At 34.4% G+C, this 12,582-nt stretch overlaps 1 protein-coding gene across 6 annotated transcripts; it reads left to right on the forward strand.

The window, feature by feature from the left end:
* Window positions 1–685: 685 nt before the first annotated feature.
* Window positions 686–12,403, forward strand: LOC116336697 (echinoderm microtubule-associated protein-like 2). Of its 6 annotated transcripts, none has more exons than XM_031760745.1 (15): window positions 686–774; window positions 4,690–5,118; window positions 7,796–8,032; window positions 8,119–8,467; window positions 8,613–8,678; window positions 9,156–9,309; window positions 9,390–9,541; window positions 9,609–9,681; window positions 9,742–9,948; window positions 10,028–10,293; window positions 10,359–11,001; window positions 11,081–11,168; window positions 11,234–11,353; window positions 11,445–11,551; window positions 11,646–12,403. In XM_031760745.1, exons 2-15 carry the CDS (start codon window positions 4,923–4,925, stop codon window positions 11,769–11,771), a joined length of 2,784 nt encoding a protein of 927 aa, XP_031616605.1. In that variant the 5' UTR covers window positions 686–774; window positions 4,690–4,922; the 3' UTR covers window positions 11,772–12,403. The 6 variants fall into 6 exon arrangements, with proteins under 6 accessions (XP_031616605.1, XP_031616634.1, XP_031616597.1 ...); XM_031760737.1 differs by lacking the exon at window positions 686–774 and adding an exon at window positions 1,355–1,754; XM_031760763.1 differs by lacking the exon at window positions 686–774 and adding an exon at window positions 2,642–2,724.
* Window positions 12,404–12,582: the final 179 nt, after the last annotated feature.

Consider the following 12,582-nt stretch of genomic DNA (forward strand, 5'->3'; position numbering starts at 1 on the left):
ACGATAATATTTGTTATATGTACATTGTACGACGATAGTACAAAGCATTGGCATGTACAAATAAAATGCCAGCTACATCATTTTAATGCGATTAAAACAAATTGAAAAAAAAGAAGATATCAAGTGTTTGTTGAACATATCGCTTTACGAACACATACGTCGAAGATAAAATACTCATAATACTCTACATAACTCTATCATTCGAATGGAAAGTCAAAGCACAAAGATTCGAGTTGGTGCTCTCGATTTGTTTGTGTTTCGTCATCACTCTAAAAGAGGAATACAATGACCGATTATTGTTCATTATTGTCGAGAATTCGGTTAAATAGATTTACACAAATGAAAAATCCAACAATAACGGAAAGAATTTAAGTCACATTGATTTGCCGCAGCAGCTAATTGAAATGCGCGATGATGTGAAGCGGTTTCTATCACTTTAACCGCACACACACACACACGCACATGCACTTCCAATCCAATTGCTACGGTGCTCACCCTGTTTTCACTTGCATTCGCTATCATGTGTAAACTGTGTACATTCCATGCCGTACATTTCATGAAACTGAAGCCGGAATAGACAACAGCCAAATGAATATGAAGAAAAAGAAAAAGTGGCAACAATAATAGCGGACAAAACAAAACGCACAAAGTATGAAATAACACAGTTTGATTTCATCAGTTTGAAGTGGTATAGTTTTTTTTTATTTCTTCTTCTCTAGTTTTGAGGTTTCAGTTGAAGCAAAACCATGTTGACGTGTGCTTGATTGTGTATTGGTATTGTTGAAATCATATAATTCTTCTTGTTTTGATTGTGTTTTTTTCATCTGTCGTTGTTATTATATTATGTCTGTTCTGGCATCGGCGCTGTGTTACTATTGCCGATGTAATTCCGTTCCATTATTTCCATTTCATTTGAATTGATTTCATTTGTTGCAACATAATAATAATAATAATAACGATATCAACAACAACAACAACGGCGCAATAGTAAAAATCGTCATTCGTATTCGATGTAGTTTAGAGCAAAAGCATATTACTTTTGCGCTGCACTTCATTTGCGTTGCGCACTTGCGTTTCGTTTCATTTTTTTTTTATTTCGTTGTTTTATCTCACTCTCGCTCATATTGTCGGCAACAATTGCTGACACGGCTGATTGTCTTTGTTGTTGTTGTTACATATATTTGTGTGTTTGTGTTATTATTGGTTTACTATTTTGCTTTCGTTTGAAATCACCATTGTAAAACTACGGCTATTATTCCAGCGAATATTATTGTTCAGGTACACGCACATTTGTTCTATGTATTTGATGTGCGCATTTTCATTAAGAGAGCCAGAAGAAGCGACACTTTTGGTTTGGTTGCTTGTGTGTGTGTGTGAGTGAATGAAGTGAATGAGTGTAGTGAATGTGTATATGAATGTGTGGCAGTTGGAAGCAATGGACAAACTCATACATGTGCACAAGTGCGCTACACACCAAAAATTGTATTCGGTGCGGTGAAACACATGGAAAAACGCTGAAAAAAAAAGAAGATAGAAACCCAACGAATGAAACAGAAAAATAAAACATACGTCAAACAATTTTTATTTTATTTTAGTGTTTTTTTTTGGAAAAGAAAAATAAGAAGCAAATTCAACGAATTTAGTCGTTGTTGTGATCACCGACGTCAGAAGTCTTTTGTTGGAGCGTCCATCGATGAGTTTTTGTAACCTAACGACACCAAATGATTTAGTTTTGTTGCCATTTTAATTAAAACGTAAGAAAAAAGATATTTTATAATGTGATTTTTGTGTAGTGCATTGCATTTTGTTCGGATGAAAAAAAAAACACACGTACAACGTATAATTCAAATCAATTTGAAATTCATGTGACCCTAAAAAGTGAATTCAATAGAAATCTCATGTTGAGTTGTACAAATTTACCATTTTTGTCGATATATATATGTTTTTTTATTTTGTAAAGTATGCATATTTGGTTTTCTATATACGGCGTTTACACTGGTGGTCGTACGAGTGTGTTTGCGCGCACAACATCATATATAGAATTATTTTTGTTTGTTGGAAAGAGACGAGAAAAAATGAGCAGAATTTATGATATATGGTGTACAAAATTTTGAGGAACAAAAATTTAACTAAATTCAGGCAAACATAAAAAAGGAACAAAAGAAGAAAAAATCGCATCATACATATTCGACACGAAACGGTTGAGAGGGAAAAAGAAGAGAGAAAGAGAAAAAACAATGCCGTGTACTGAAGTCTATGTCTATGATGAACACCCGACCGATCACCAGAAATGTACAAAACCACACATACTCAAAACTTATGCAAACAAATATTCCGCTGTGTGTTTTTTTCATTCGTGTTCATTCCATTATTATTATTTTCAACTGTTTCGAAACGACAAAGCGAATTCACAGTGCAACGATTTGGTTTTATTTCGATGAATTTGAGGTGCCTCGAATTCAATTTATGTGTGTATGCGTGTAACTATTGTTTCTTTTCGGTTGTCGATATTGATTTGAATGTTGAAATTTGTTGTATTTTAATTCATTAGTTCGCTAGTTTTTCTAAGTCAGTCTACTTGTGTAAAAATTGACACAAACTTCGCTCAAAATATTTTAATCGACAAATTAATTTGTACAAAGTGCACATTGTGATACAACAAAGTGTATTCCAAATTCGAAGAGTCAAGACTTGATTCAAGTTTCATGTGTTTCGTTCATTTCTGTGAGTGATCAATATGTCGAAATCGGATTAGAATGTTTTTGCGGTCAATTTGTTGCCCGACCATGTGAAAAGTAAAATCAATCAATTTTCTTTTGGGCAAATATTTGTGCTTTTACGTGAATAAAAATATCAACCACTTGTTAACCGCATTTTCTTTTTTATAATGAAATGTCAACCCTCAAAAGTGGAACTTTTGAATGCCAATGATATTTGTTTGCTCAAATATTCCATTAGAATTCAACATTTGTAAATATTCATTGGTGGTACGTTTGAATTTTTTTTTTCTCAAAAAATAAGCAAAATATTTTCATGCTCAACGAAGTGCAGTCTGCTCAATGTACTCCAACTAATACAATATTGACGATATATTCTATGTACACAAAACATAACATCAAATATTTTAATGTGCAATGCCAAACGGTTTCCATAAAACGAGTTTTCTATATAATACTTTGTTTTGGTTTGATGTTCGTTTTTTTTTCTTCATCTGCTTTTCGCTGGAGATTTCTTGTTTTCGATCTTTCTGCATGTTTTCTCTCTCTCTCTCTCCATCGTTCTGCATCTTTCTATCGGATGTACTCTCTGCATGTACAACATTCTTTACATAATTGTGCCGAATGAACGTTTAACTGTTTCGCTAGTGCAAGAACATTTTCTTTCTCCCTCTATGTCTGGCTCTCTGTCGCACTCAAACACGTTATGCTTGACTAAAAGAGAGATTCTCGCTTTGGTGGCTGCCACCATCAAAAAAACATTCATCGAGTTCATCGTCATCAGAATTACCATCGTTGTTGTAAAATATATGTGTATTTGCTTCGCTGATTTACTGTAAAATCGGCAAGCCACAAACAATTTTTGTTTGTAATTTAGAAATTTCGTGTTTTTTTTTAGTTCAAAACACGTGAACGAAATAATAATAATAATACTACGTAGTTTGGTATTGCCAAATTTGAACGATGCCCCTGACGAATTGCAGATGAAAGAAAAATACAAACTGTGCAAAATAAATAGTATAGAAGTGCGCGATGGAAATTACGCATGCATGGCCAAAAGATGAAAAAATAAAGTATGCAGGAAAACGTTTCACATTGGCTCGATCGAAACCGAAGAAGAATATAAAATATAATGTACGGAAATTCCAAAGTGTGTCCAAACAATTGCGAGTACATGCAAGCAATAAGTCAAATTAAAAGATGCCCCAAATGAATTCTATATCGTTCTATGTTTTATTTGTGTTTGAGTTTTTTTGCTGATTTTTTTTTATTTGTAATGCTGTTTAATGTTTTCTTTTTTAAATACCGGTTTCAGTGTCATTTGCTGTTATGTTTCGATTATTACCACCGATCTGTTTATACTCTATCTGTTCTTGTCACACTTTCTATCCATATGAAATCGCAACTCCCGCTCGCGCTAATTCGTGTGTATTTTTTCTTCATTTTTCTCGCATAATCACTTTTTACCGCTGCTTTAAGAATGTAGCGGAGAGAGAGAGAGAGTGAGAGGAGAGAGCGGAGAATAGAGAGAGGAAAACACACATATAACACTAAAACACAGTAAATTTTATCTGCGCTAAACATCAAATGATATATTTTGCGAATCAAGCCAAGCTCAAACAGTGTCACTGGTAACGGGTGTGCACAAATGCCAAAGACAACCAATCATTTTTATTTTTATTTTTATTAATCAAATGCTAATCTCTTACCAAAATCAATAATATATGATACGTTGGCAACACTATGTGCAAATATTTGCTCATGGGTGTTCGATTTCCAATGACACCAAAAAGAAACACCGAAACAATCAACCATATAAATTCCACCACGTTCATTTCACCGATAACCATCATGTGTGTTGATTTTTCGTCATTGATATCAAAAACTTAGAATTTGTTTGGTTTGAAAATCAAATGACTGACATCATATCAATCCATTCCAAAATTGAAAATATCAATTTCGTTTATTTCAGACCATTAGAATGACATCCATACCCATCCTGCGAAGACAATTATTAATATGAATGGAGTTAAAGTGAAAACAATTTATTAAATGAATCACAAACGTTTGCTGTGAATTAAAATCAGCGGAAGAAAAAGTGAAAAAAAAGTGATTTAAAAAAAAAAGAGAGGAAGGAGACATAGTGCGAAATTTTTTTTCGAAAAGTTGCGCGGAGTGAAAACGAAATAATTCTTGTGTTTGGAAATGAATGGTCTAAATGGTTCGGTTGCCGTTTTATCAGCACCAACAGCAACAACAGTAGTCACAACGAAAGCTGCTGATCCCGATACCACCGCCATAAGCAACAAAATTAATAACAACAATGACATCAGCAATAGCATTGATTTGAACAGTGGTCAAATAATTAGCGAATTAAATAACTACACCGAATACTCAACAGGTAAAGTAAAAGTAACAGATGGTCATGTATTTGTACAATAACAAAAGACACACGCACCGAGCAAGAGAGAGAGAGGTAATACATGCCGGTAATATTGTAAACTGATATATTCGGCTTTCGAAAACAGCATGTGTGTGAAATTTCACCCAGGCTGTGCGCAGAAATGTGTATCAAGAGATTAAGTTAATCATCCTGAAATGGTCCAATCGAACTTTCTGTTGTAAAACGTATGCATTCAAAATGAGAGGTAGTCAACGTGCTTTGTTTTTTGAATATATGTGCCTGTGCGTGTGGCAATTAGCCCGCACCCAAAATGAAAAAAAATGTTAACAGTCCGTTCAGTGCAAAAATTACATTTGTTTCAGGCATATAAATCACTTTTCTGCATTTTTCATGCAACCGTATTTACCTAATTAAATACGATTCATTGGACATGCCATAAATTTCCTTATTTGTTTTAAGCCACCAGCAGCAGTTGCAGTTGTTACACGCTCACTGCATTTACTTCTCGGCGAAATAGTGTACGATGTGTGCGCGTATGTATGCGTACGATTTAACATAATTAATTGTTGTTATTGGTGTACATTTTACCATGCACACAATTTTCAGGCACTCAATTGTTCCCTGGACGATTCCAAAAATGTTGATCCCCCATGACATGCAAACTCATATTCCACATGACCATTTAATGCGGAGAAAAAAATATAAATTTTCTTCTCTATTTTTCCTATTTAACCGAATTAATTGAACTTCCTTTGCATTTTAAACACGAAGAGGAAGAAGAACGATACACACGAAAAAAAAAAAAGAAATCCAATAGCAACCGACCGAGTAAAACAAAACATTTGGCATATACACTCCACCCTAGTAACGTATAGTGCTGAACATTTTTTTTTATTGTTTCTTAAATTTAAAAATAATATGCCTCGATTCCTGTACAATACCGAAACAACGAACAGGAAATTAGGATTTTTCTTTCTCGCTTGCTCGTTCTGTCGGCATTTGGCCACTGTTTCATTCTTCTCGGTTCACATGGTTTTTGACTGTACAATATCCCTTAATTCAACATAACATATTTTCGATGTGCAGCATTTGTGTGTATTTGGAGTTCATTGCAGTTTTGTGCGCATTGACTTGACGTCTTTTCGACCGAATCGACAGAGAAATACCGAAAGACAGAGAGAAAAAACTGTATATACAGACAAACAAATGAGCAGATGCGAGAAGAGACAAAAACAACAACAAAAAAAGAGAACAACAACTCACTAATTCGGTCAAATGACATTTTAGATGTCAAATTGTCAGTGCTGCTCTTTATTTGTTTATGTTTGTTATCGTTTGTCGAATGGAACCTTTTATTTTTTTTCAAGTGCTCTTCATTTGTCGCAATTTAAATAACAATTTGATATAGTATTATTATGTGATTGTGCAAACGACGTGCGACAATCGTCGTCGATACCGAAATACAAAAAGAAAATTATAATAAACTATTAGAAACGAGTTCCTCTTTCACATCGTTATAGTATTTTTTAGACTTAATAAATTTAGTGCATTAAATAATTGGTTATGAGAGTGAAACTGTTTTGTTCAGTGGCCCTTTTTTTTAATTCGTTTTATCCAAACCGAGAAATTGGTTAGAAAATTGCGTGCTGTTGTGACTTTTCACATTTGAATAATTTGTTGGAACAATGTTTTTCGTTTTGATGTTGTTAAGTTTTCACTAAATTTCTTTTTTACGCTACTGGAGAAAAATGAATAGTTTATGGTGGCCATTTGACGCTTTTGTATCCACTTAAAATTTCGTTGTTTCGTTAACAAAAAAAAAATCAAGTTTGATTTGTGTTTAATACGATGTGCAAATAATACCAAAATTGATCTTTGCAACAAATTCACGTTACATCTACCGCGGTTCTATTGCTTATTGTTTAAGCACTCAGTGTTCATATTTAAAATCAATATTGTTATAACATTTGTTTGGTGATTGACTGAACCAATACGATGCTCGCGGTTATCAAACAAAAAAATACGCTTTACAATTTATCTACTTAACATTGACGTTGTATCATTAACCGAATCAACGAAAAGTGTGGTTGTGGTGGCGCGGTGGCGGCGTAGAAAAAAAAACAGACTAAATAAAAAAAGAAGATAAATCGCAAATACCGCCACACAGTATATCGCCGCGATATTGTGATTCTAATGCAACGCCTTTATTTCACATATATAATTTTAAATGCCACACATTTGCACAACAAAAACCAACCACATTCTTACACTCAAGAATATTTAATTACCGATTCGTATGTAAACAACGAATTGAATAATAATAATATAATCGATTGATGAAAAGTTTGCACTGCGCAAATATTGTGGAATGATGGATTCACATCCACAAAATTTTTCAAGTGATGACGACGATACGATGGCCGGCGTCTATAATGCTTGGAGTAAGTGTTTTGCATATTTCGTTGATAATGCGCATATTCGTTATGTTGCACATTCGACAAACCAAAACCAACATTTCATTATCTCTTTCTCGCAAATATTGTTGTTTTGCCGGCAAGCGATGTGTTGAGAAAATAATAAAAAAAGACGCACAACAATAAGCTATTGATTTCATTTCGAAACATTTGACATTTTCTTATTCGCACTTGTTTTGTCCACCCTGTTTTATAACCAGATGAGATGTTGGAATCAGAAAAATCGAGCTTATTTGGTCGTGTACATGATTTGGAGCGACGAGTTTTAACGCAACAAGATGAGATTGTTTGTTTACGATCAACACTGGCTGATGTGCTGCGTCGTTTGAACACAATTGAGGGTAATATCGAACGTGGTGCCATCACAAATAACGCTTTTCAAGGTCGAAGTGCACCAAACACACCTTCTCGCAATGGAGCGCCCGTCTTCAGCAGACGTAAGTTTGAAGTTTAAACATATTGAATATTGTCATTGGAGTATTCATATAACATTTTTCTTTTTTTTAATTCATCTGCGTTTTAGTATCATCACAAAGTTCGGCACATTCAAATTCATCGATTGGTATGAATTGTGCGAACAATGATTGGAAACTTCGTAAGCCAATGGTTCGTTCGGGCGGTACAACAACGCCAGACATTCATTCGAGACGGCATAGCGGTGGTGTGAATTCATTGCATCAAAGTCGAACCAAGCAAATCCACCAATCGAACGGATCAATACAATCGGATTCGCCGAGCAGCAATTCAATATCACCAGCACCGTCGCCGTCACCGCGACCACAGTCAGTGAATACGAACAATGGAAGCGCTGGATTGGGCAAACGATGGAACTCAACCGGTGACTTCAATGCACAATCGGCATTGGTCGGAAGGTAAAATCATTGAACTTTACTTATTTTTACGTTGAGCATTTTGTATTTTATTCGATTCCATTCTCTTTTGTATTTTTCTTCATTTTATTTTGTTTTTATTTTGATTGTGCTTTTTTTTCTTTGGACTATTTTGTTTTGAATTCAGACTATCAACGAAATCTTTATTGAATTTATCCACAAAAACAGTGCCAGGGCATGTTCTCAAGCATGGGTATGTTTTTTTTTTTTGTTTTTTTTTGCGTTTTATAATTTCCTTTTTAGTTGCATTGCATTTTGTTATGGTTAAATTTCAAACCTGGTTTCCGTTCTAATAAACGCACCTCACTCTCACTCTCCTTACCTCCGCTTTGTGTTCTTATGCGATTTTTTTCGCTCGCAATATGAATTAAATGAAATATCAAATTAAAAACCAATCATGTGATCGGTATGTTTCAGTAAATACAATTTGTTACCTCGTTCACTTTAAACAAGAGCAAGTGAATACAGACACGCAAACTTCATTCTTACTTGAACTACATTCGCTTATTTAGAATCGCGAGAATAATATTAATGGCATTTTTGAAATGCTTTTCATGATTGGCACTTCGCATGCATAAATATTCATAAAAATAATGATGATAAATGTATTTTTGATTTGAAAAATGAACAAAAAAAAATACCAAAATAATTATGATTCGTTTACAATTAGCACACAAACATGCAGCTATAATGAAGAAGATGGAACGGTGAAAATGTTTTTGCGCGGCCGACCAATTATTTTGAATGCATCGAGTGATGCAAAGGATACGTACGATGTAACCAAAGTACAACCAGCACCAAATAAAAAACTCAAACTTGACTGGGTATATACGGATATTTATTTTTCATTATTTTCATTCACATTCATACAATAATTGTTTTTCTTTTGGTGATTCTATTCTAGGTATACGGATATCGTGGTAAAGATTGTCGCTCAAATCTATATCAATTGCCCACAGGTGAAATAGCATATTTTGTTGCTTCGGTTATTGTGTTGTACAATGTTGATGAACAATCACAACGTCATTACATCGGTCACACGGACGATGTCAAAAGGTATGACATCAATATTTATAAATCAACAAACAGTCGCGTGTTGATTTAACGAGAATTTCAATTACAGCTTATGCGTTCATCCAAACAAACTTCTCATAGCCAGTGGCCAGCTTGCTGGACATAATAAAAACGACGCTTTAGTGAGTTTTTACAACTGATTGCGTCCAAATTTATGCTAAAATTTTTATTTTATGATTTAGCCTCACATACGGATCTGGAATTCGGTGTCACTTGCAACGATTATGGTGATTGGCCACGGAGAGTTTACCGGTTCAATAAATAGTTTGTGCTTTAGTCGTGCTGATAGCGGTTCAATGATTGTGGCCATCGATGATTCGGCTGATAAAATTATATCCGTGTGGGAATGGCAGCGGGGTGAAAAAGGCCATAAAATCACAGAGACAAGGGTAAAAATACTTCAAAAAAAAAAAAAAAACACTTAAAAATTGTAATCACTCAAGAAAAATTATTTGGTTTTGCTTATAGTGTTCGGTGGATACGATTGTTGCTGTTGAATTTCATCCATTAGATCGTAATCAAATTGTGTCTGCTGGAAAAGGGCACATAGCGTTCTGGACACTTGATCAAAATGGTACATTATACAAACGGATGGGCGTATTCGAAGGTCGAGAAAAACCAAAATATGTGACATGTCTTACATTTACGCAAAGCGGTGACGTTGTATCGGGCGATTCAAACGGTAATATTGTTATTTGGAGCCGCGGAACGAACACAATTACACGATTATTAAAGTAAGTTAAATTGCAAACACAATTGCAATGTGAAAATAAAAAACAATCAATTTCATCAACAATAGAAAAGTCCACGATGGCTCAATATTTACGTTATGCGCATTAAAAGATGGAAGTTTCTTGTCTGGTGGTGGAAAAGATGGTCGTATTAAATTATTTGATGCTGATCTCAATCCAACTGGCATTGAAATGGAGATTGAACAGCATTTTGGTGCGGTTCGTGTGGTGTCAGAAGGAAAAGGTTCACAGTTGTTGATCGGAACGACGCGTAATTGCATATTAACTGGATCGATGCAGTTGGGATTTTCGCCGGTAATAATGGGTCACACCGATGAAGTATGGGGTCTCGCTATTCATCCACAATTACCACAATTTGTGACTGGTGGACGTGATCGTTTGCTTCAATTGTGGGATTCATTGTCACATTCAGTGGTTTGGAGTAAGGATATTGGTGAACAAATTCAATGTTGTGCATTTTCAACAAATGGCGCTATGATTGCCGTTGGCACAATGCACGGAAAATGGTTGATATTTGATGCATTAACTCGTGAAGCGCTAGCACAGCACATTGACGGACAAGAACCAATTCAATGTATTCAATTTTCACCGGACGGACAACTAATGGCCGTTGGATCACATGATAATAACATTTATATTTATCAAGTCGGCGATGATTACAAACGATTCGCCAAAGTTGGACGATGCACGGTAGGTCACATTTATTTATTTTTTCTTATCGATGTCATTGATTCTAAATGTATTTGTTTTTTCTATTCCACTCGAACAGGGTCATTCAAGTTATTTGAAACATCTTGATTGGTCTGAAGATAGTCAAGTATTACGCAGCAATTCCGGAGATTATGAAGTGCTTTATTGTAAGTGATAACAACAGTTTTTTTTTTAAATGTCATGTGTGTAATGTATGCTTATCGTTTCTTAGGGAATCCAACCTTGTGCCGGCAAATTACGTCACCGTCTCAAACGTGCGACATAAAATGGGCCACACAAAATTGTAGTTTATCATTCCAAACGATTGGTGTATGGCCTGAACATGCCGACGGTACCGATATTGTTTCCATTACTAAAGCATAACTATCCATTTTCTTTCGATAATTTTTCCATTCTTTTCTATGTGATTCGCCTCTCACCAGGCACCGACATTAATGGCGTGTGTAAAAATTTCGAAGGTTCTCTAATGGCCACCGGAGATGACTTCGGTAAAGTTAAACTATTTTTGTATCCAGCGACACAACCAAAAGTATGAATACCTTTTATTATTATTGAAGTCTCATTTTTTAACTAAATTCATTTTAATCAATGCCAAATTGTTTACATTCTCCTTTTTTCTATAGACATTATCACATTCATATGGTGGTCACAGTAGTCATGTCACATCTGTGCAATTCATGCACGACGATGCACGTCTCATTTCAACTGGCGGCAATGATACGAGCGTCATGCAATGGATTGTTTCATAAGAACTAATCGAGCACTAATATTTATTTGAATTTTCTTCTGCATCCGAAGAAAGAAAAAACAATCGACAACTAGGGCGGATTTCGTTTTTAGAACTTTTTAAAATAAGATAAATACTACTATTAACTACAACAACAACTACTACTACTATACTACTACTACTACTACTGCAAACAGCTACTACAAATGCAAGCAACTACTTTTGCACTTTTTGCAACTCTATTTATGTATCACACATTCCATACATATACTTATAAAAGCGGACCATTTTCATTTTGAAGCGTTAAGTGGTTTGGTAAAGTCATGGATCCAGATTCCATCCATATTTTTTTAGTTGATTTTAATGTGGCACAATCAAACGAATTGAATTTGTTTGTCATGATAATTTTGGATTTTATTTAAGATTGCACGTTGAAATGAATAGTGAGAAAGAAGAAAACAGATGGCCTTTGTGTAATTTTTTTTTACGATAAAATATGATCGAAAAAAGACACATGCATACAAATTATATTCTTTAACATACTATCCAAATTTTATTCTAATCCAAAATCAAAGTATTGAATGTAAAAAAAAGACACACGATTTTTTTTGTTTTTAACTAAATTTTAATAAATTCAAACAAAGTATCTCAAAATTTGCATTTTCAATGAATAATTTTTTTGACACTATTTAAACGTCTTTTCTCTGTGCAATTGAGAAAAGTGAAGGCAAATCGATATTTCAATAAATGAATTAATAAAAAAGTAAATAAATAAAAAATATGTTTCGAAAATTCACAAAAGCCGACCAAGAAATACAGTTTGTGCCGTATAA

The sequence above is a fragment of the Contarinia nasturtii genome, unplaced genomic scaffold, assembly GCF_009176525.2.
Source record: "Contarinia nasturtii isolate CC-2019 unplaced genomic scaffold, AAFC_CNas_1.1 Cnas_scaffold_78, whole genome shotgun sequence".
In the NCBI taxonomy this organism is placed as follows: Eukaryota; Metazoa; Arthropoda; class Insecta; order Diptera; family Cecidomyiidae; genus Contarinia; species Contarinia nasturtii.